Source organism: Dendroctonus ponderosae, unplaced genomic scaffold (assembly GCF_020466585.1).
Source record: "Dendroctonus ponderosae isolate FM_Combo_2020 unplaced genomic scaffold, Dpon_F_20191213v2 Dpon_F_20191213_8, whole genome shotgun sequence".
NCBI classification, from domain to species: Eukaryota; Metazoa; Arthropoda; class Insecta; order Coleoptera; family Curculionidae; genus Dendroctonus; species Dendroctonus ponderosae.
The window spans coordinates 1,227,381-1,252,971 of NW_026019016.1; the positions used below are offsets into that span (position 1 = coordinate 1,227,381).

Here is a 25,591-nt window from a genome sequence, read left to right on the forward strand (position 1 = left end):
ATGATTTCGTGGTTATTGTTGCGGCAAAATCTGACTCAATAGAACAAGAGCGGGCAATAAAAAATATATATTTTAAAACGCATTATATCATTGTAGGCTTTTATATGTATGTACCTGTCGAGACTATAAATCGTATTGTGAAAACTAATGCGCTTAACTTGGCCACGTTTTCAGGCCAGAATACTTTTCCTAAACCCTATTAATAATGATTAATACTTTTAATATCCTGTTAATTACATGGGTTTGTTGCAACGGTTGTTTTTATTTTGTTCATACATAGGCAAAGAAGAAATGAAAAGTGCAACAACAGGGGAAATATTCAATTGGATATTTAATGAGTTTTGTTGTTTTTTCTTTTGCAATATTACATTTTATTAACATGCTTTGGAAAAACCAGCTATCGCCATAAAAAAAATGTAATTGAGTTTTAGTTGCACACAACTTGGGTTGAAAATGAACCGGACCAGACAAGACCTTTGCTTTTACTTTTTTGTATGTATTAAATGTAATTTCTTAAGGCTTTTGCGACCAAAAAATGAAGTTTTGCACGGGCGTTTTTTGGGACTTGGACCTTTGAATTTTTTCAATATTTATTTATTTTAATAAAATCTATTATACTTTTCCTTCACTGCAGTGAAACTTCACTTCAGTGTGCTAAAATCAGTTTCGAATTTGAAGCAACAATGCATCTTAAACCGCCGTTTTCGTAAAAAGTTTTATAAACTCAAAACAAAAGTTTCAATAATGAAAGGCATCAAGCAAATTAATTCAAAACCATAATTTGCAAAAGTGTCACACTTTTGCAAAAACTGCGATTTAAGTTCGATTTTTCTGCGGAACCTTAAATCACTCAAGACCCCTTAAAATCATTTTAGCGCGTTGAAACGAACAACGCAGTGAGCTCAGAAATAAACACGTCCAACTTTTCTGAGCCACCATAAATGAAAATTATGATAAATTTACAGACGGTGTCACATTTTTACAATTCAACTAAACTTTTTACATAAAGCGCGGTTTAAGTCTTTATGTCAAGAAAACTTAATCGCTCAAGAGGCCCCAAATTCGAATATATTTTTAGTGCGTAGAAGCGACGAGTTGAATGTGATCAAAAATAATCACACACAACTTGTCTTAGCCGCAACAATTACAAATTATGATCAATTTATGAAAAGTGTTACAATTTGACGATTAAATTGAAGATTTTTCAAAAATTTTTCAAAAAGACACAAAGTCCGATGTTTTGAAGAAAATTTAGATCTCTCAAGATGCCTCTTGAGAAATCCTAAACCCATTCCAACCAAGCTTTTTCTGGAGCCGCAATAAATCAAAATTAAGAATGTCCAAAAAGTGTCCCCCTTTTGCATGCAGTCACGCTTTTGCAACTTGACTGAACACTTCGAGCGCTTGAAAACGGTTAGAGGAATCTTCCGAATGTTGGTATGCAACTCTTCACTTTGATTAGGCTCAACAGCTTAAAATTGCTTGCTTAAAGTGCCCAATACCGACTATGAATAGATCTTTCCACTATAACCCCAACATTAAGTAAAACTGCTATAGAAAACGCAAAGGTCACCGATGTTCCTAACGGGATTTCGATCCCCTAATGACGAACCTGTTCCGACAACGCCACCATAAATCATGTTTTGACCGGTGAACAAGGCAGGAACAATATTGCATGTTAGATAACCGCGAAGAGAATCGAAACCGATTGCATGCCAGATTAAAGTTTCCCATAATATTTCAATGGCTGGTTACATGGCATACCTGCGTCTAACAATTTGAGCTTAGCAATTATAATTATTATTATCGCTTGACGTGCACCCGGATTTCGGTCCACTGCCTTTTATAACAACATTAACTGCTTGAACTGCAGGTTGCTAGAAAATTGGCCAGAAGTTGCCATTACTAGACAAAATTCAAACAGGTTGAATCTTCATCCTTCCAGCGAAGATGGAAAATCTGAAAAACCCCGCGGTTAATTAATTTCCAATTTTACCTCTCGGCTGAAGTCTCGGTTGTAGATAAAAACGGAAAATGAGGAAGACGGAATCTCTTTGGGCCAATTTGCCAAAGGGATTAGACTTTAACTGCATATAAAACCAGTGAACCTGTTGAACTATGCAGGCTTTATGCCGGTAAAATATGCTTTTAAGTCTATAACACACGGGCTCGAAATGATTTAGTTGTCATCAACTAGAAGTCCACCTGCTGCTGCGGTATCATAAAATCGCAATAAATTGGAACAATGTTGTCACGGTTCTAAGTACATTTACGAGACAGGTATGCCTGTTCGTTAGGCTCTAAATAAGCCGTCCGAGAAATCCGATCTTCAAATTATCTTTATTGCCTATAAATGCTATGCGAAATTAATGTTCTGCAACATCAAATCTGCGCAATAATTAATTCATTCGCATCTAGTCATTGTATCGGTCAGTTTCCCCTGGACAGTGAGTTTTCCACTTGTTCAATAAACTGAAATTTTATTAGTCATTTTCTTCTCACCAAGTTGGTTTATAGTTGAAATTGTCGCGTAATTGAGCAAAACGGAAGCCTGATTGATCAATAGAGAAAGAGTTTTCAGATCTGAGTTTCGAAAACCTACAAGGTTTATGGTAATCAAGCAAACATCCTCTTGTAATTTTTTACAATACATGGAGAACCCAAGATTGCTCGCCATCGCTTCTTGTACTTTTAGTTGAGACATTTGTATGCATTGTTCTTTTTGTTCTTCTCATACATCGTCTGATATTTTGAAACAATCCTCTTCAAATATAAATTGCAGTTCTTCGGCATTTTCTGAGCAGAAAAACTCGTTTTTAAGTTTTGAAACATGGCTTATCGTAACGAAAAACGCAGAAACAGTTGAAGTGGAACATCTTATCTTAAACCCTTTTTACTTGAAAAACGATTTAAATTCACGAAAACGGTTTACTGTCAAGGAAACTTTGTGTGTTGAAAAGTGTTTTCAATACTGACATGTTTGTTTTGTGTTTCCATTATCGACAACACTCTGGAAAATTAAGTACTTGAAACTATCATTTACAAAAAGTATCACATTTTTACAATTTAACTGAACATTTTTAGAAAAACTGCGGTTAAAGTCCGATTTTTGCGAAAAAACTCAAATGGCTTTTTGATCTTAAACGGATAATTCTGTTCTATTATAGACTTAAGCACCTTGTGAATACAAAAAAATTTTTAGGCCTCAGGCGCGAAAAAAACGCCAGTGTAAAACTTCTATTTGTGCCTGCAAAAGTCCAAATTAGTTTTTATAAGTACAAAAAGTTAAAGCAAAAGTGAGGTGTTTGAAGTATGATTTTCCATGTCACCTCTTCTCACCAAAACTGACTTTCGCATTTCCAAACTTGGCTCAACGTCAAGAAGAATGTTTAAAAGATCAGAATGTTTACGATGGAAGCAAAAATTTCAAGCGCATACAAATGTTTCAATTGACCGAAACTTGCAGCGAACTTTTTACATATAAGAAATCCTCTTACATTTAACCGGTTGAGGGACAAGAAGCGATGGAGATTAAATAAACAAATTGAGAAAGACGAGAATCAAGGAGAACATTTTTATTTAGTTTATCAAAATTGCGGTTTCATTGAATGAATATTTCCGGGTGAATTTTGTCTCTCCAGGTAAAAAATTCGTCTCGAGAATTGCTTCAGCTTTTAAACCACGCTGGGTGTTACAGGAGGAGCACATTTGCAATCTTCCGACAAAGTTTATTTTTTGAATTTTTCGATATTTTAGTTCTACTTTTCCCAAATTTTCAATTTAATTCTTCACGATTTGGAATGGCAATTTTTGACCATCCACTATTTGGATTGCCGATGAATTTCTTCATTGGTACACCTGATTTTTTCCTTAGTTTATATCAGAACAAATTTGGCATTATTTAGATCATTTATTTCGATCCGATATCTGAATTACTCGATGAATTTCACCATTGTTTCATCAGATTCTTACATTCATTTAAATCACATCATATTTACAATTACAAATTATCCATAAAAAACCCATAAAAAATTGTTAAATGCAAGAAGATTTACGAATTATTGACAATAATAAGGGGCAGACATGCAAAATACCAAACAGATAAAAAAATAGTGGTCTTTCTGGGAAAAAAAATATTAAATTAAAGGAACGAGAGGAGACTTGTATATAGAGAGATTGATTTGGGGAAACTGAGAAAGCCATTTAAAGGAATGAACGAATCAACGAAGAAATTAAGCATAAGAGAGAAAATGATATCGAACGAGGCAAAAATGAAGGAACTGGTGGAAAATGTGGAAACAAGAAGAGCAGCAGGCATAGCAAATAAGGTACTAAAAAACCTCAATGAAAAGGAACTCCAAAATAGAACTAAATTGAGGTTAAAGTGAAAAATGAGTGAGGCGGAAATGAAATGAATAGTTCTGTTTATTTTGATCAAAACTTCATTAAAAATGTCCCATTAAAAGCATCTTCTACCCCGTTGTCAATACATTTATAAAACGCGTTTCACATTTAAGAAAAAATGATATACAGATTTTAACGGTCAGTTAAAAAGTTCAGAAGACCTCTAAGCGTGACTTATTGTAATAATACGTGATTTAACTTGCATTTTTCATATGAAACAAAACATTTTGCCAAAGTTTTTTGTCGTGATACACGCGGAAAAAGTTAATGTTTTTTGAGAAGAAAAACTGCGATTTATATAGGCACTACATAGGATGTTCCATGTCAAACTCAGTTTAGCTCATTTCTTCCTAAACGGTAGTTTGGGAATCAATTTCTCATTCTTCATTGCATATTATGAACGAAAGCCCTTTTGTTCGCAGAAGACTTGATGAACACTTTAAAACACTTGTAGCTACTGAACTGCAATGAATTTAACAAGTAGAACCCATTCCATCTCAATAGCTCAACACTTTATAAGACCGAAATATGTCCTAATGAAAATCTGGTTAAAAGCAAAGTGTTGAGAATGAAATTTGGATTCAAAGATAACATAAAATTGAAGGGGACATAAAATTGAAGCAGCTGTTGGGCATTTATGGGAGCGCAACCTTTTCCCCACGTCAATATCATCATTGGCCTGAAAACGATCTCATAATATGCAAAGTGCAGACCATCATCCATCTGGTCCTCTTCACACACTGGCCGGTAAGAATGGGCAGCACCATAAGACACCTACGTGAATACGTATAAAGACTTATCAAGATATATGCTACTACACAAAATGATGAATGGATTCCACCATTCTGGGTAATTTGCATGTGTAATAAAGTTTTATATCTCATCAGATAGCAGGGCCATGTTGGCAGCACTGCTCCTACAATTTGTTCTGTATCAGCTTACACAGCGATATCTTTGCATCTTTATTACCGAGTCGGACACTCTACATGGCAGCTATGTCACGTTACGTCATTTGACATACGGCCAGAACGGCTTTCGAGTTTTTATTTCGCCTTTTTCCGCTACTCAAGCATGGGGACTTTTCAATCAACCAGCCAGGAATGTTTCCGTCCGGCCAGTTTATATTTTGTTGATCGCAAAACTGTGCCATTGAACTGGAAAACGCACTTATCCACGTTATCCATGTGCCCCCTAAACCCTTCGGCTGCTTAATCCGCTAATAACCAAAGCCTAATAACGGTTTTATCGGAAACAAGCGGCAGTTTTGCTCGATACAACTAGAAAAAATAACGCTGATAGTTTTATCGGCCGGCTAAATGTTATAAGTGCTCCCGAGCATGCAATTATGGAAGCCAAAGCGATACCGGAATTAAGTTTCGTTGTCAACATTTTTTTTGCATTTGCGACAGTTTATCGTACGGAGTAGGAGGTCGTCGAAATCGCTCAAATATCTATAAGGTCTCAAGGAGATTTTGCAGAACAGGCCACTGTTGGTTCAGTAGCTGCTTCCGGCTTAATCGAACATTGTTTTTTGTCGGTTGAAAGGTTTTTTCTGCTGCTGTCTTTACATTTACAATTTTATTTCTGCAGTGAATATTATCAGCTGAAGTTGAGTCGCAGTCACGAAAGATGTTCTTCTGAATCCTCAGCTGTTGCCTGATCCAATTGAGCCTGAGCAATTCCACTGGTCCACAGCTTACTGAGACTGAGAACTTTGTGAGTCGCACCGGAAACTTTTATATCATTTTTTCCCTTAAATGTAAAGAGCGTTTCATAAATATATTGGATGAATGAATTTCAGTGCGAGATTTTGAAAATGAGCAAAATTATTCATTTCATGCTCATTTCACTCTCGTCTCAACCATCTTTCATTTTAGCCCCAGCTTAGTTAGCTTATTCTTCATTCTTCTCTTATTATTAGCTTAGCTTATTCTTCAGAACCCTGTGATCGAAGTTTTCGAGTATGTTATTTGCAATGCCTAATGCTCTCCTTTTTTCCACATTTTTACCAGTTCCTTCATCTTTTCCTACTTCGTCAGCGATTCCGTTCTTATGCTTAATTTTGTGGTTGTTTTCTTCATAGAAATCATCTCCATGACTTTCTAAATTTCCCAAATCAATTTCGCCTCCTCTCTATATGCAAGTCGCATTTTTCATTTCATTTCTTGCTACATAAAGAGCACTTTTTGTGCAAAAAGCTAATTTTATAAAAATGATGTGACGGAAGTGAAAGTGAGAAACTGGTGAAACAATGGTGAAATTCATCGAGTAATTCAGATAACGGCTGATCTAAATAATTCCAAATTTAAGCTAAAATCAACAAAAGAAGAAATTCAGTGGTTACTTTAGCTAGAAGCACTTTTCTAGACGAATTATTCAACTGTTTGGCACAAATCAAAAGCCAAAACAAATATTCATTTAATCAAACCGACATTTTGGTAAACTATTGAACAATTTTTCCTTTTGAATTTCTTCTTTCTCAAATTGTTTAATTAATCTTCATCGCTTCTTGTACCTTAACTGGTGAAAAGTGAGATGCTTTTATGCGTAAAAAGTTAACAGAAAGTTTTGGTTACTTGACGGATTTGTGTGAGCTTGAAATTTACATTTCTTTCATAAACCGCCTGATATTTTAATCGAGATCAAAAATCAAGTGTAATCCAGATCTTTGATCCAGAGAGCCCAAATTGACTCGAAAATATTCATTCAATGAAACAGAAATTTTGATAAACTATTAAACAAACGTCCCTCCTGATTCTCCTATTTCTCAAGTTTTTAAATAAATCTCCATCGCCTCCTCTACCGTAACCGGTTAAATGAGAGATGATTTCTTGCGTGCAAAAAGTTCATCGCAAGTTTTGGTTCCTTGACTAATTTGTGTGCGCTTGAAATTTACATTTCTTTCATAAATCGCCTGATATTTTAATCGAGATCAAAAATCAGGTGTAATCCAGATCTTTAATCCAGAGAACCTAAATTGACTGGAAAATATTCATTCAATAAAACAGAAATTTTGATAAACTATTAAACAAATGTCCCTCCTGATTCTCCTATTTCTCAAGTTTTTAAATAAATCTCAATCGCCTCCTCTACCTTAACCGGTTAAATGAGAGATCATTTCTTGCGTGCAAAAAGTTCAGTGCAAGTTTTGGTTCGTTGACTCATTTGTGTGCGCTTGAAATTTGTATTTCCTTCTTAAACCCCCTGATATTCACAATCTTCTCTAGGATAAACCAAGTTTGGATATTCGAGTAGAAGTTCCTTCGCGTGTCCAAAGCAGAAAATCTGATATGGAAAATCCTATTTCGAACACAACATCTTCTCTACAACAAGCCATGTTTGGAAATTTGAATCGCGATTTTCCTGCGCTTTCTGGGAAGAAAAACGGCGACTTTGCTTTCCAAACATGGCTTTTCCTTGGGAAAACTTTCGTCCAATTTTTCTTGCGCTGCATTTTGCTATTCACCTCCTGACAATTTGTTGCATATTATGGAGGAAAACCCTTTTTGCATGCATGCAATCCATCAAAAGAGCAACAATTCCCCAATATTCGGAGTGAGGAAACTTTAATCGTTCACGTTCCATTTTGAAACAGTTTACTTCTCTAGACGATTGTTCGACCTGGAGAGCCAAAATCGAGCCTGTTCATTGCAACATTCATTCACTGAAACTCAAATTTGTGATAAATCATTTTGCAATTCTTCCTTGAGTCTTTAATCTGTTCAAGTTGATAGTTGATATCTCAAAGACTAAATGTTTACGGCAATTTTGCGGGAACCTATGCAACTTTGCGTGCCTGAGTGGTTTTGAGATTTCAATGATAAGTTGGGACTTTGAGTCAAACCAGGTTAATATTATTGCCCAAGAATTCGGTTTTTTACCAAACACTGGCTGGGTCTGAATGTCATTCTTGATATCCTAATTTTCCAATCAAGTTAGGAAAAAACACAGCCGTAACACCGGATGATGTCCGATTTATTACCATAAAAAATGAGCTTGCTTGGCTTAGGCAATTATTATCTATCGGTATTGGCATTAACATAAAACTTGATGGGAATTCAAATTACATGCTTAATTTGGCAGAAAATCTGCCTAATGCTGATGGTGTTCGGCTTGGATGTGAAATCGACAATTTAAGAATGATTCAGATGATAATTAGCATTTCAATGTTTCCAGCTCAGTATTGGATGCGATAAATTTTAATCGTTCGAAAACTCACACATTTTAATCAATAAATCTGCAGTGTGGTATTTGATGAAATCTGATCCGAAGAGCTACCGCCTGGTGTATACAGTGCCTTATCAGATGGTATGACGAATTTTATTACGCATGCAAATTAGGTAACCCGGTGGAATTCATTCATCATTTCGCTAGAAAAGGCCATAAAGAATCAGATATGCGTTCATGTAGGTGTTTTAGTGCTGTACAGCTGAAGATTTCAAGGACTTACGAGTACAGTAGCTATGTAGGTTATATCTTCTTTTGGATTTATCTTTGCTGGTAATCGAGTGCGCACTGGATGGGTTGAAGAAGCTCACTACCAAGCTGAATGCGTTTAAGTTCAAGCATCTACAGTTGTTCAGTTCTGGTATCAATTTACATCTTAACTTGCCATTTTCACATGTCGGATTAAAAACAACTCGGAGAATGTTAACGATAATAGAACAGACAAATTACGATTTAATTTAACTGGCCATTTGCATCCAAAACGCATTCTAAACCATTGAAACTATTTTTTGAATAGGTCTAATCTAGTCGCAAGTTATGAATATTCAACACTCACTAAACTGATAAAAGCCTTTTAGCTAATTAAGATTTAATCGGCTAACGAGTTAAAGAGCAGGATATTAAAATAATTTGTAGTGTGGCCAATGGACTTTTTGCCAACAAACACTTCTAGCCAATGGTGCAGCTGACAGGAATGAAAACTAGGCGGGAATCGTCCTTTATCAAGAAGATGGCCATAAATCTATGGGAATCGAGCCAAACGGGACTGTCAAGATCTTCGCCGCATTATGCAGATTTCCTCCATACAATGCACCATTGTCTATAGTTCCATAAGGGGGTTTACCATGTAAACGTATGGGACAGTTCCAACCATACATATGTATGTGAATGGAGGCAGACGAACCGATCATATTATAAATTCAAAATGGTCACGATATATGCCAGAGATCGGTCGCTTTCGATACATTTTCACAGAACCACAAACAAAAACATTCAACTTAAAACCGTTTACAGGAGTTGGCAGTGAAAAGTTGCATTTTGTCCCCAAAGACTTCACCTGAGAACAGAACAATCTGAGAAATGCCAGTGCGAAAATCGCGAGACATGAAGAAATGAAGAAAAAAATGCGCCAATGAAGTGAAGAAGCGACGAGAAATATTCATGAATTTTACTGAACAATTGAAAAACATCCAACTTAAAACGTTTACATATTCTGGCAAAGAAGATTCGTTATTTGCCCTCAAAACATACAATTGGTAGTCACAATTCCAGTCAGAAGATCTCATCAATGTTGAAGTGAAAATTTGAAATTTAGTTGAGCAAATGAAGTTAAAAACCGACGAGAAATCAATCAATCGATGAGAAACAAAAAAATCCCAATTAAAGTATGTACACAAGTGGCAAAGAAAATTAGAATTTTGTGCCCAAAATCTTCAACTTGTAGTTGCAGTTCGAGTCAGAAGATCTGATAAATACGGAGTGGATCTTCGAAAATAAGATGATCGAATGAAGTGACAAAAATATTAAAATTAAGAACTTTAAAGAAGTTGGCGAAGAAAATGCGAATTTAGTGCTCAAAATATTCTTTTAGTCGCAATTTAATTAAGAAGATCTCATCAATGTGGGAGTGAGATCTTGAATTAGAAAAAATGTAGCGAAACGGCGAAAAATACCCAAGAACTAAACAACAAGACACTAAACAACAAGAAAACATCCAAATCAATGTCTTTAAACAAGCTCGCAAAGAAAATTTGAATTTTGTTCGGCAACTCTTGATTTTACAGTCGCAATTTCATTCAGAAGGGTTGATAAATGCGAGAGTGAAAATGAGCGAATCAAGTGAAATTTCACTGAACAATAAATAAAACGTTACAAAAGTTGGCAAAGAAAATTCGTGTTTTGCCCCCAAAATATACAACTTGTAGTTACAATTCCACTCAGAAGATCTCATAAATGTTGAAGTGAAAATTTGAAATTTAGTTGAGCAAATGAAGCAAGAAGCGATAAATACTCATACATTTCGTGTTTTAACGCAAAAGTTAAATTCCCTATTAGTTTTTTCCTGGATATGTTAGACAAGCATCTGCGGCTTCAGATTGACTTCAACTTTAATTTTTTTTCTTTTTCAATTAAGTGCAAAATATCAAAAAGTCGGTCAAAACACTTTCTTTTCATCTGGTTTAAAAAAAAATTGAAAAGAGTTATTTGAACAAACACAAACTTCAACATTCCTCTTTCACCTCAAAAAAATTCGAACAACAAACTTGCAATGAACTTATTTAAATTGATTTTCCTGCTGATTTCGGTGAAAATTTGAAAATCAGGTCTTTGATGGACATTTTTGGTTTCTTCCTACGAACTTTCCGTAATTTTTCGCACAAGCAAAGTCTAATTTGACTCAAAAATGTACGCTTTCCAAGATTCCCATTATCGATTCCAAGAGTTTGCAAGGAAAAATTTAAACAAACGTTTTCCTAAGTTTTCCACTAACAATCTTTCAAAGAAAAATGGTTCCAGAATCTTTCCTTTTCATATAATTCAAAGGACATGGTGTAGAGGTTCTTCCATCCCATGCAGTTTTTTTTTCAGCTCTTAACATCTACAAAACAATTCTGTAATTATGGTTATTAAGGAAATACTCTTTTGGAGAATCTATTGATTCGTTTATTAGTCTTTAAAACCCATTTTAGGAATTATTTTTCAATACACGAACCTTTACAGCAAAACAGTTTCAACTTTCCGTTCATCTTGTGCAAACATTTCAAAAATTGTAAAATATTGTCGCATTTTCTAGGCGCGGTCGAATTTGATTACGATTTATCAAAAAAACTTGCAAGCTGCTAGGAAGAGCTTTCGCTCGCGCGAAGAAGATTTCGCTTCAGCAGATCTTGTTTTAGAGTGTTTCAGATCGTCAGTTTTTTTTGCCCTTTCTAATCACTTTGTCAATTTTCTAATCAATCGCCTTTCGGTTTACTCAGCTTAATTTTTTCAGACTTGAGCACACTTGAGCGGTATTAAAATTGACAAAAGCAATTAAATTACTTCGAAACTAATTAGCACACACCTGCCTGTAATAATCATATTATAAATAAAGTAAACTATTTACGGGCCCGTCAGTTCGAGTCAAATATCAGGAATTTATCAGGCAACATTTTCTGTATTTTAGTGACGTGTTGTCACGTCCAGAGACTTCTGTGCGCCTTGTTGGATTCCTGCTGTGAATTTCACGTTTACTTCGTACGGCGTGATTTCTATCTAATTACTGCATGGAGATCTGAAGCTTTTAAGATCAGCTGCACAAAGCAGCGGTTTGAAGCTGGGCAATGTTAGGGCGCATCGTATCATCCGAGGCTCAAACTCTCCAAGAAAATAACAATCAGGCGGCGATAAAATAATCCACAAACTTAACGATAACCGCACTGGACGTATATTAGACATAATGTAAAATATACCGGTTGTAAAATCCATGTTATTATTAATGCAGCCAATTAAATATTATTTGAGCCATGCGAGGTCGAAATGCTGCAAGTTACTGTGAGAAACCATCTTCAAGACGTCTTGGGTCCTAACGTTGATAAGATCGGAAAACACGGACTTCGAATAAAAATATCAGGAGGCACCCAGACAAATGCTATAAAAATTCTTTGGGATGGAAGTCGAGGAAAGTAACGTGCTAATCGTTGGTTTGTAGTGGAAATTGATTGAAAGTGACTCAACATCGCAGGAAGTGTTAAGCAGCTTGCGATTATTTTAAACCTTCCATAAAGAGGGGTTTTCAACTATTTAGCTCAAAGTTCCCATACTGGCAGATCCCAATCTTAAGCCGTTTCGGTATGTGGGCTCGTGTCCCACTATTTGCTGGATTACGACTTTTCTTATTGGGACGTAACGTGATTTAATGTGACTCCAGTGAGCCATTTTTGAGTTGCTGTTGAACACCAAATTATTTGAAACCATAGAACCCGATGTCTTCTGTATTCTCTGCCTTTTTGAATTGCATTTAAAATAATAGCAAACATGTAGCATTTTGTATGCAGATTAAGTACCAGATGACCGATTAACCGTACAGAAATACCGTCCTAAGCGGCATTTTATAGACACAACTTTTATAGTTTTGGCGTATTCCGTTAGGGAATGGGACAAGTTTTTCGTCATGAATTTCGATCACGAGCCAGGAAAGCAGCAACATCAACTTGTTATGATTTATTGAATGGAAACACGCGTCAAACAAGCTCATAATACAAAATGATGGTCGCGAGTTAATTATTAATAATTGGCCAGAATCTTTAACAAACCAAATCCAATTAATTTGAACATTACATGTATATCCGTTACAAAGTTTCGGTGTCGTTACAGTTGTGGAACAATACCTGCGACTGAACAATAATGATGATTTTATTGCCATGAAAAAATAATGACTTCATTCAACAAAAGCAGAAAAAGTGGCCGTTTTCTCTATCAAAAAAATTGGTCACACCGACCTGAATGGCCTTTAAGTACCGGACGTGGTTGTTAATGTAACTGACTCCCAAAAGGCAAAAACTGTAACTAGAACTTAATTAGCACCTAGAGTGATGGTTTTTTTCGGTCAAATTACACGAAATCATACTGGAGTGCGACATGTGACACATGGTCGATTCCATCATCAACAAATTAAGTGGCAATGAATGTAAAAACCATGTAAAACCAAATTAGAGTTATAAAGGAATTAGGTGCCATTTGTTCAGTCTCACGATAGCTAATGACTTGATTGAGGCTTTCAACATTTTACGTTGATGTTTTTATCGAGTTGATGGGAAAATGCAACAGCAAACCAAATGCCGTGTTTAACATTAGCCACCACTTGGATTTTCGCTTATTTCAGTTTTAATCAAGAAAATTCTTCAGCTAAATTACGCGAAACTGAGCAAACAGTTACTGTTTCTTATAAGCAGACGGCGAATGCTAATGATTTCACATATGTTTACCATCGATTATTTACATTTTAACATTACCAGACAGTGATCGTACTATGAAACGTAAAACCACGAGTCGGGCACAACAGGAGGCCGAAATGAGCATCTTTTATTATTGTTTAAGATGTAGATGATTTGGCGATTTTATTGCTTCTTTTATGAATTTACAATGTTCTTTACGTATGATTGTTATTGTTCGGGACAAACTTGCTTTGTGCTTTTGCTCTGTTCATTTCGCTAAGGAAAGGAATTAGTGAACCAAAACTGTCCTACCATGGCAATATTAACGTGTGCTGATGTTAAATTTCTTGATTTGACTACTCGACTCGATTTTGAGCAGTTTTTGTGAATTTTTCAAAATTATCAGCTCAATTCGATCTATCGTGCCAAATCTGTGAATTTATGTTTAAATTTTCTGAGATTGTTGAGTTTTGTTGGGTTTTTGATTAATTTTGATTAACTTTCTTCATTTAAATGTTCGTTAATTTGCTTGTCAGAGATATCACATAATAATCCACGAAGCAAGCAGAGAGGATTATGAGCAGGAAGAATTTTAAGCATTTGATTTTGAACGGTTTCTCTCAAATCAATTTTTTATCTTAAAGGAAATTCCGTCTGTTGTTCTTCTGGTAAATGTTGAGTGGTTTTCTCGACACCAAGAATGATATTTTTTTGGTGCAATTGAAAAATATATTTTTTTTATTTGTTTTTGAATAGGCAATCGATTTAATTAACTGAATTACACGCGTAATTAAAGTCGTAAAATTGGGTTTCGATTGTCAATCGCCCCCTGAAAATTGGTGGCAAAATACCGAAGAAAGCGCTTTAAAAAATGTGGTTTAATGATGGAGTTTTAGTAGATTAAATACATTTTATTAAACTCGTATGTATTTAAGTAGTAACGGAAAATGGATTAAAAAAGAAGCCTACTCGACTGCGCCAATTCATTTAAAGTTTCCACAAAATCAACTTTCTCAATGTCTGAATTACAAATGCGTTTTCTAGGGAATGTTTTTCATTATAATCTTAATATTTACAATGTTCTCAAAACTTCAAATTAATTTTGCGTTTGGAGTGTCGATTTGGAGAACTGCGGGACTTTCTGCACAAATTAAACATTTTTCAGAAATGAGGAAATAAACGCCGTATAAATAGTGCGTCTCTGATCATTTTCAAACATTAATATCTTAATTCGAAAGTCAAATAGCTGAACATCTTGTCGTTTATGAAAACACTTGGTTTTTAGCAACAATTGCAGGAAACTGATGAGTTTCTTAGGCTATTAGAGACAAAAATTGGCGAAGATTAGATGGCCTAATGAGTTTGCAATTTTTTAAGGTCCCAATTGAAGTATCAGCTAATCTCCTATGATCAACTCTTCTGAAAAAACTGCAGAAACTTTAATCATCTTATCTTTTACCTCCTTTTGTCGTGGGCGTGAGCTGATGATGCAAAAGAACAAATTCTTGAAAATAAAAAATAAACATTGCAAATAGCTTGCAACGCATTCTATAAACTCGTGATGGTTCAGTGGGAATATAGAGCCATTCCAGATCGAATTTAGTGCGATTCTCTATTGACATTTCATGCTGGCCATATATTTAATATTTGCAATTTGCATACGAATTGCCATAACTTGCCGTTGCTTGAACTAGACGACTGGTAGTTAATACCGAAGAGTTTTTGCAGATGTTCCATCTATGCGAGCACGGTAATAAAATCAACTGGTTCTTTGTTTTTTATGGCTCAATTTACGATATTAATGCTGCATAAAACGTGCATTTTTGCTACAGAACACATAGTTGGTTTGGACACAGACACAGGAGGCAAGGGAGGAAGTTATCCAAAAAATAGCCAAAGGTCTGAGGCAGAAAGTCTTCAAGTTAAACTGGGAAAGAAGCCTCAGACCGTAACTATTCCAATTTATTTACGACTATGGTTGCGAAAACTGACTCACTGAGTAGTACAATGTCTTATGTGTACCTAAATTTGCATTGGAACGGCTATAAGACATAGATTTTACACCCTGTGGTGGGCAGTTGAAGAGTGACATTTATCGAATGTCTTTAACGGTTCACTCGTGTAAATCCTTCCAGTATATTGACGTTCCTCCATTTCGGTCTATTTGCGCCTGTAATCAGGAAGTTCCTGTGGCTGCTGGACTGATCGTTATGTGTCTATCTGTATATACAGGGTGTCTACACAATGTTTTCTACATCTGCTCAATCTTATTTTGCAAGAAGAACTTGATGAAGATGCTCAGGGACTCGATCGATAATCACTTTTTCTTTGTAGCCTCTAGTACCTATTTGCTGTAAAGTTTCTGATTTTTGCTCGCAATAAATCGCTTCAGCTGCGCTGTTGCAAACGAAATTCCACCCAAACTATTACATTCACAAAAGAAGCGAGCGCAAACCTCCTGGTTACCCCACCGTAACAAATTGCCATTATATTTCGTGTGCATCCTTAATTCAATTGCGCAATTAACCATTTGACTCGTGATATAACGGGTAAAATGAAGGATGATGGTATCAACATGCCCATTTTACCCTCGGTTTGAGGATGTGCCAAACCAGGCCACTTACCATCATTGAGCGGGAGTGAATTTTTAACTGAAAAGTTTGCGTGATATTTTCAGTGAATTGAAGTGGAATTTCACCATTAAAAAAGGCTGATGGGTTGAAATTTGTAAATCGTTGGTTCATTTGCCTACTTAACAACTTCTTGTATTCGTGTACCCCCGTGGCGATGTTTATCTCATCGCTTGTCCGTCCTGAGGTAGCTTCTCGAAACGCTGCTTAATGACTTAACGACTATTTTTTCCCATCACGGCACCGAAATATTGAGTTTATATGTTTATCCCGATGCCTCCGATATCATCACAGACTAAGATAAAAATCAACGAAAATCAACCGCTTTTATTATAGTTCCTTTTACGATGGTTACTAACTCGTCACTGTTTAACGGCTTCCAAATAATCCCGACTATTTTATGGTTCGGACATCTTATTATGACTCAATAAATATCTGGAAATGTAGGCATCAGCTCGGATATATGGGAATTTTAATTTCTCTCACCGGGTTTCGGATTTTTTCACTGTTTATTGACCATGTTCACGATGGGTATCAGCGATAAATTTCAAAAAAAAGCTGCTCAAGAGGCAAGAGAGCCCGAAACAGTGCGTGTCGAATCAAAATCAAACAGTGGAGAAAATGTGAAAAACTCTAGCAACTAAAGATGGAATCAAACTCCTTCTTCAACTGCTTCCAGCTGCAAGTAAACTTGAAACAGACTGGTTCAAAATAGAGCAGTTAGACGTAATTAAGCCTGAATGGAGGTAGTAGAATGCCGAGCCCCCTGTATATAAATCTATTTTGAGAAGACGTTTTATTTTACAAAATCGTGATTCTGCCCAATCATAATTCAACTGCACGTGAATCATTAATACAGCTTAACTCCGCAAGTGCTGATAGACCTACTAAAGATATCAGGCGTCCGAGATTTTTAATTTTACCAATGCCGACAAGAACGTGCCCGAGCCTTTATGGACGATGGGCGATTTTTATTTGCAACAGCCTTAGAGTGAAGAGAGGCTGGATGGTGAAAGACGCTACTATTTTTCCGTTTTTTTCCCACATCTTCTGTTACTGTTTGATAAATAGTGCTCTTATTTCCCAATAAAAAACGAGTTCTTAGGCCGATGGTAAATCTAAAAAATTCACCAGAATCAATGATAATTTCCTCGACCGCGATTTGCATGATGGAATCTTGCAGACTTCCGCTTTCCCTAGACAATATCCGATACATGCTATGTGTTCGAATGCGAGATGGCATCTGTTTTCACCAACTAATTACCTCTGAGCCGAAGACTAAAACCGTTATTAATCGCTTAGGAGCTTTAGCTTTTTCCGCCTTTAAAAACTTGTTAAAAGGCACTTGCTGCCAACTGTGCCGATGATTAATGCATCAGTCGTCAAATTGGTGATATTTGCGGAAGAGGCTGCATCTAAATCTATACTCAGTAAGTCTAAATGAAATATTTCGGTCTCGAATTTCTGTAGTTGCTTAAAGCAAAAAGTGTTGGTGTTAGAACTAGTTGAACTCACTTCAATCCTTCTTCTAAATCTAAAGAATAATCTTTCTTCTTTCGACTTTATTTTGCTTGTTCTGAGGGGATTTCAAGCGATTAGTCCGAGAAACATAATAAAGGCGTCAAAAAATCAACTATCCACTTGGAGTGCGGCAACAATCGAAATGCTAACCTAAATGCTTAAGCTAGATAACCAGATATCGCGCATAGATATCAAAATAAGAACAATGGAACATTTATAATAATGAGTTGCTGCTTTTCGAGATTGGGCCAAGATAGACCAACGTCTGACACCTGTTTGAAACTGAATGCCTCCCATGAAGATAGATACGCGGATGTCCGAAATAAGTTATGTGCGCTCACCAGACCATTTAGTTAAGTCATCCTGCTTTGTCATCGAACGAGTGAAGGAAGTGATTTCGAGTTTTACGACCAGTTTTATGGAATCTTTAGCAACGATTATTTCGTGCGAAGAATCCTGCCAAATTGCACTAGTTTTTCAAATAAACTGGCACACACCTATTCGCTGTTTGAATCCCTACTAATCAACTTTTCTAGAGATTTGAAAAATCCTTGACCGATTGAACAAAATTTTGTGCAAAATCAACCGAACTGAACAGTTTTTAGGCTAAAGAGTCTACTGGATGTTTATCAGCAGACCATCCCAGCACGCTACATCTTGATCTTCTAATAATCAACGCTTCTGTATTTTCTGCACCGCAAAATATTTGTTCCATACATTCTTTGGGCAAAATTTATTTTGCAACATTTTTCTTTTTCATCTCTTTTGACAACATTTTGCACACTCAGAATTTTCACTCAGTGGCTAACTTTCGACCTGAGACTGTGGAAGAAAGCGGCATTGCACTGGAGGCATTTAGAGCAAGTTGTTTTCGTTCGAAAAAACAAGTACTTACTTTAACTTTTTTACGTTTTTCCACGAGTGTATTTTTGGAGTTCTATGCATATTTGAGATCGTAGAGTAAAATCGGTCGTTTGCTCATCTTCAACGCCATAAAGTGCATTTTTGATGCCAAAATATTGCGGCTTAAATATCAAAACTGGAACCGCTTCTACCGGCTAAGAAGGATTTGCAGAACAATTTGTAAGTTCTTATCATCAGTTGGGGTTGTTTTGTTTAATTTTCCTACACTATTTGCAAACAGTTCTTTAATTTAGTCCCCCCATGTTTTCTCTTAATTTTTTTTCATAATTGTCTTGCTTATTGTTTGCTACATGTTTTGCTTTAGTTGGTTTCCTTAGTTTTTAGCTTCCTTAGTCATTAGAATAGATGTTTTGTCATTGCCTGAATTTTCGGTCTTGGCATTTTTTAAATTTCTTTCTACAAATGCTTCGTCTGCTTTTATCACTGCTGACTTTATTTCGCTCCATGATCTTTTCATATCTTTATTTTCTTCTTTAATCATTAGCATACACATTGTCATTTTGTCATTTGCTTGAATTTTTTACTGTCTTTCTGCAAATAATTCATCCGAATTTAGTACCGCTGCCGTTATTTCGTTTCAAACACCGTTACTGTCTTCATTACCTTCCTCAATTATAAATATGTACAGTTTTTTAACTGTGATTTTTTTCCTTCATGGCATTTATATAAAATTTGTTCTTTTCTTCCTACAAAAGTTTTATCTGGTTTTAGAACTGCTGACTTTATTTCGCTCCAAGCTCTCTTGAAAATTTGATTAGCTGCCTTAATCATCATTATATTGATTAGCTTCCTCAATAATTAATATATCCGTTTTGTCACTTGTGTGAATTTTTCTTTCTTAGCATTTTTATAAAATTTGTTCCCGGCTTCCTGCAAATCTTTCACCTACAGCACTGCTTAAATTATTTCGTTCCGAGCACTGTTTACATCTTTCTTAGCTTCCTTAATAATTCGTAAATTGGCTTTGATATTTGCAGGAATTTTTTTCTCGGCATTTGAAAAAATTGGTCTTTTTTCCTGCAAATGTTCCAGCTGCTCTTAGCACTTTTGACTTTGTTTCGTTCCACACGCTCTTGATATTTGCATTAGCTTTCCTAATCATTAATAGCTATCTACATTTTTTCTTTGTGTGTTCTTCCGTGCAATTTTTTCCCTCTTTCTAAAAAATCTGTCACCTGTTTAAAAACAGTTCGGTCCTAAAGAACTGCCGACTTTTTATATTTCTATCAGTTTTTCACAATTTTTAGTTTCATTTTCAGTGTCATTTTATCCGGTCTTCCCTGGTTTATTTTAACGTTCGCAAGAAGTAGTTTACATCAGCACTCTAGAGGATTTTTCGACTCTACATTCCATTTCTAAATCGGTTCTTGATAAGGCAATTTTTTAGCCCTTTTCAGGTGACTTGTAGAAGATCTTTTTGAAGATCAGTTCTTCCCTTTCGCAATATGGCATCGGCTCATCTGGATTTCTTACTTTCAACTCACTCAATGATATGATTCCCTAAAAGGCATTTAAATCCCCAAATATTCTGTTCAATTGGCAGACCTTTAAGATTTTCTTTGCACATAATGAGTGCTGTCACAGTTTGGGCATCAGCAGATTATCTTAATATCTCGCGGCAGGATGACCTGAAATCTCTATTCCTTAAGCAGACAGTCAACCGTTGAAAACCCCAAACATAACAAAACGAATATGCCTTACACCAGTTCTCAGCAAAAGCATTCTCCGACCCACCGAATGTATATTTCATCACCTCCCGCCGAAAAAAAAATACAATTCGCATTATTTTCAAAAGCGGCCGAGTATTAAAACCTACTTTAGGGGTTGGTAAATCCGTCGTATTACCCCATGGGGGGTAGCAGGCGACCCCCTGCCGATTTCCTACAGCGCCATACAACACTTTTTAATGCTTTTGTTACAGTTGTGTTTGTACGACTGTTTTATTTGTGTATGTTTCAATTTTCCTCGGCCCCTCTTCTGGTGAGACTTTTCGATGGGTGTATGTAACGGTTTTTGTTTCCGGGACAGCATGGGGTGTTATGGTACTCTTCGGTTCAAGTTGGGGCCTTTGCTCATGTGAAAAATGTGCGGTCAAAACTGATGGGTTTTCAATCAGATGCTGCTAGCTTGGGAAAGTTGGTTGAGTTTTGCAAACCCCTAATCATTAAAAGAGGCTTTGAAATCTAACAGCTTCAATTAGGAAATATCTTCATTAGTTCCAACGCAATAATTGAGAGGAATTCGATTTCATCCACTCATTGATTGCAAATGTTTCGCAGAAATTCACATATTTTTCGTAATAAATATCGAGTGAAGCTGCGCTAATTATATACCTTTGAGAAACTTTAGTAACCAGCTTTGCTCAGGCTTTACAATATTTGCTTTTTCTACATACGTGCTCGACGGGGTTCCAGATTATTAAAGCTAATGAATCGGTCAAGCTTTGAGCCTGGTCATGGAAAAATGAGCTTTTTTAATCGCATCCACGTTCAATAGCAGAAAACCTTTGATTGCGCCATTTGGAACTATTTGAAACTGTAAAAAACTTTTCAACATTTCCACATGCCCAGATCCCCCTTGATCTGGAATCTAGATTAATAAGAATCAATACATAGATCGGTGTCTGCTTAGGCGTAATAAACAACTCAACCTCAGGCTTAATTTATGAATATTCAACAGTTCTATACGGTCTAAACATTCGCAAGGTTCTCTTGCAGCAAGTGGATTTAAAAGATAGAATGGATAAACATTTAGTAATCGTTGCAAATTTTATGCGCATTTAATTACGAATTGTTTTTCGGTTTGAATCGTGTAAAGTAGGTTGAGATTGTGGGCATGATATTTTCCGCTTTTTTTCTATTATGTATTTAGTAAATTTGCAAATAACTGCAATCGACTAAATGGGAATCTCAAGATGTGCAAACCGTAACTTTTGCGGGGAATTTTCAATTATTGTGTGGAGAGTTTCATTGAAGATTTTGTTTTTTTCTGTGAAATATTGCCATGCTTTTAAAAAACTTTAAAATCCATTTTTTTTTATTTTCGTTCATCAATTTTTTAGAAATTCATTGTGTATCTTCTTGGCCAAGATTGTTGTTCATTTGTAAGAATTTTTGGCTTATTCACTGTATTTCCATGTTTTCCTTGATAGCTAGATGTTTATCTTTTTAAGCTTCATATTCTATTTTCTTTTGCATACTTTTTTGTTACAGTTTCTTGCAGTTGTTGTTGGTTGGTTGTTAAAAACCAAGAAAGTTGACAATTTGCATATTTCTGAGTGTTCCTTTTTTTCTTTTTACACTTATTCGGCCAAAAACTATCCGATATTTAATAAGCCCGCAAAGATCGGGATTCAGGGCGATCTTTGCGAAACTGTTAGTGTCTTTAAAGTAACGCTTTTCTATAAACCTTTCAGAACCTTTCGAGCCAAATCTCTTCTGAAGATAGTAAAATTTTCAGAATGCCCCTTGTTTAGCGAGGTTCAAATTTATAACGATGGGAACACATTTGAGAACAAAATTGATTTTTGTGAAACATTTTCAGGCAGGTTTCCAGATTATTTTTATAAAACTTTTGAGACCTTTTGACCCAAATGTTTTCTAAAGAAAGTAAAATTTTCTTTCTTAAAAGCAAAATCTGCTAAACTGGAATCAATAAAGATTCTGCGCAATTCTCATAAAGTTTTGATCGTCTTCCTAGCCAAGTATTTGCTAAAAATGCCGGATTGAAAGATAAGAGCGCATTTGAGTAAAAACCATCGATTTTGAAACCGAGCTTAATTAAGCTGGCAAAAATACGGATTTTCGGTGATTTGTATGCAACTTTCAGCATTATCAGATTCAGTTGTCTGCAAAAGGTGGTCAAAATCGCAAAATGATCCTCACTTGAGTTTCGCTGATGCGATTCTTTTTATAGAGACAGCGCAGCTGAGTCATAGCATTCCTTCTGAGGCCGCTGTTCACTAATTTTGAGACCCAAATTTACTAAGCTAAAAATCAAGTTCATCAAGAATGTTTTGAGCCAAGTGGTTTCTAAAGACGGTGAAATTCGAATAGCTTCTAGGTTCGGTTTAGAAGATGCACATTTTTAAAGAAACCAGCAGCGTTACGTAAAAGGAAAATGCAAAATTTTAAAAATGAAAGGTCATTTGATTAAAAACAATCCATTCTGAGACCCATCTTAATTAAGCTGACAACAATCGGGATTATTAGGTACATTATCATCTAAAGACAGTTGGTACCCTATTTTTCATAGAAAATTCACACTTTCGAAAACTTCCGGCATTTTTCTAATTTTTATCCAGACCACCGTATCAGATCCATTACCTTGAGAGGCTCCAATATTTGCTTTATAATTATAATTTAATTATTTTGCAGCTAAATTTATCATAATCCACTTTTGCACCACGTAAATCGATTCCAAGCAACTGGTTTTTCTTACTTTAGATTTAATCTACTAATCGATAAATGTGTAATAAATCCATATCGAATCATCAGCAGCTTAATTAGCTTTCACTCAGTATAAATTGACTGTCTTAAAATTAAAATATTTGTATAATTTGCCGGATATTGAGTGTTCGTAAATAACCACGCATACTTTGCAGGGGATGAATTAAATGAAGCTTTACATTAATGTTAATCTACAAGGTTTTTCTGATTGAAATTTGCAAAACCGATGCGGCCATTTGTAGCTGGCGTTGTTTTCTGCAGCTTCGCTCGATCGTTTTTTCCTTCGGCTAATCCTTTGCCTAACAAATACAGAATTAATTCCGAGAAAATCGCTCCAAAATGCTATTAAGAGTTTTTCGCACGTTCGCAAGTAGAATACGAGCGATGGTCGGTAAATAACAATTATTCAAGTTAATGTGGTGGCCAGTTTTTATGCGATCGCGGCGCCTAGGAAATACCAATTGAGACCCATTAGACTTGCGGTAATTGCGCTTGTAGAAGAAATTAGCAATAGGTGGTAAACTCGATCGCTTGCATCAATACCATTCGACACGCAAAAATTTCGCAAACGTTAACAACGTTCAAAGGCGTTTACATTTTTTGCATCCGCAATGGATCGCTCTGCTTGACTTTGCCGAACGACGTTAATTGTTAATTATTATCTGGCACTAAATGCTCATTTACTAGCTGGTTGTTTGTTAGTTGTATCGATAAAACACTCTGTCGCTTAATACGTGTTTCAAACCCCTAAATGTTCAGTGCGGGGCAGATTACTGAAATAACACCACTTTTTTTTCGGTTACTTTTTACTAAAACTCGTCGCTGCTTTGTCGGCGTTCCAGATTCGTCTACCGTATCAGTTTTCTATTTCATTAGCGGTGAAAGATCACATTTGTTGCCGAAGTGTAGCCCACAAGTCACTCACCGCTTTGCTAATCATTAGTGGCACTATTTTTAGCCCAACAAGCTGTTTGTCTAATTTCCTTTCTTTTTTCCTTTGTTATTTGCAGTTTTTTACTTTCAATGGGAATTGATTGCAGATTATTTGGAATGAAACATTGCGCCCGCTGCCAAGCCACCATCCTCAGTTCGGAGCTGGTGATGCGAGCCAGAGATCTAGTTTTCCATGTTCACTGTTTCTCCTGCGAAGTCTGCAATTCTCCTCTGATTAAAGGCGACCATTTCGGAATGAGGGACAGCTCAGTGCTGTGCAGACTTCACTTTGAAATCCCCCCCGATATGCCCCCAACCGGAATGTTTTCCATGCACGGTTTTCCTGGCAAAGCCGATAGTAAGTAAATAATTTCTTTCCAATTAGTGGGTTTCTGGTTCAGGTTCTTGATGTTTAACTGAGAACGTTTGCCAATGAAAAAAACATAATTATCTTCATTTTATTGTGTTTCAGTGTATATGCCGCCGTTTCCCAGCCCTGAGTTCCACCCGTCATTGCCGCCCCAAGTTCCGCCGCCCCCAGTCGAGCCTCCAGTGGGCAAACCGCCCTTTTATAACGGGCAAACTGGAGCCCCGCCAAGACAAAAAGGCCGGCCGAGGAAGAGAAAGCCGAAGGATCTCGAGGGGATGACAGCAGGATTAGGTAAGTGTTCGCTTAGAATTTCCTGATTTATTTTAGCTCTTCGCCCTAATTTGGACTGATTGCTGTCAAGCTAAGAAGAAAGCAGTGTGCACATAGAGGGTGTTTGCATGCTGAATAAGCTATGGTTGGGTAAAGATCAAAACTTTTAAAAACTAAAATTTCGAAAAATCCTGCGATTTCGATGAAAAATTGTTGCTTGAACCGTGCTTGTTGCGCTCATTGGGTTGTTTGCGAGCTAAGTTTTTGAGTCCATAATTGGGAAAAAATAATCGGTTTAAGATCGTGACCGCTCAAAAACGACTCAAAATGAAAAGAAAATGTTGATTATTTCCGATCTGAACCGTGTAGTGTGTTTTTAAGGATCTTTTAGCATTCCTGGCACAGGGGCGGATCCGGCTTTAAATTCAGGGGGGGGGGTTATGTAGAAAAAATGCAGCCTTCTGTTGCCTATGAAATTTGTAAAAGTATCATCGTTTTGTGCAAGGGTGGCGTAAGATTATTGCAAAATTTCATGTTTTCCGTCCCATTTTTGCTCACATCTAGGAGGCAAAATGAGCAAGAACGTTAATTTGTACATCATTCTAGACAGAAATAAATGACCTTTTTAGAAAGTGAACCATAGATGGGGAAATGTTGGCAGTTTTCTCAAAAAATTCTTGAATTCAAGAAGTTTTAGATTTGCGTGGTTTTTTTTGAGTTGCACAATTCACTTGAACATGGCGCTGCTTTTTTCGAAGTTTCTCAAGAACCATTCGAGCCACAGAATTTGTTTTGGCATCGTTGGATAGACAATTGAAAAATCGATTCAGTCGTAACAACGTGAGTGAGGAACTTCGAGCAGTTTTGACCCAGAAAGCGAAATTTGAATATCAGACACTTAGGTGCAAGATTATGCCAAAATTTCATGTTTTCCGTCCCGTTTTTGCT

At 36.2% G+C, this 25,591-nt stretch overlaps 1 protein-coding gene across 1 annotated transcript in view; it reads left to right on the top strand.

The window, feature by feature from the left end:
• The window catches only part of LOC109544857 (LIM/homeobox protein Lhx2), a gene marked incomplete in the record, with an annotated part of 80,944 nt that overhangs the window by 40,809 nt on the left and 14,544 nt on the right, over positions 1 to 25,591 (top strand). The window contains 2 exon segments of the mRNA XM_048669053.1: positions 24,111 to 24,361; positions 24,476 to 24,664. Coding sequence (XP_048525010.1) covers positions 24,111 to 24,361; positions 24,476 to 24,664 — 440 coding nt within the window.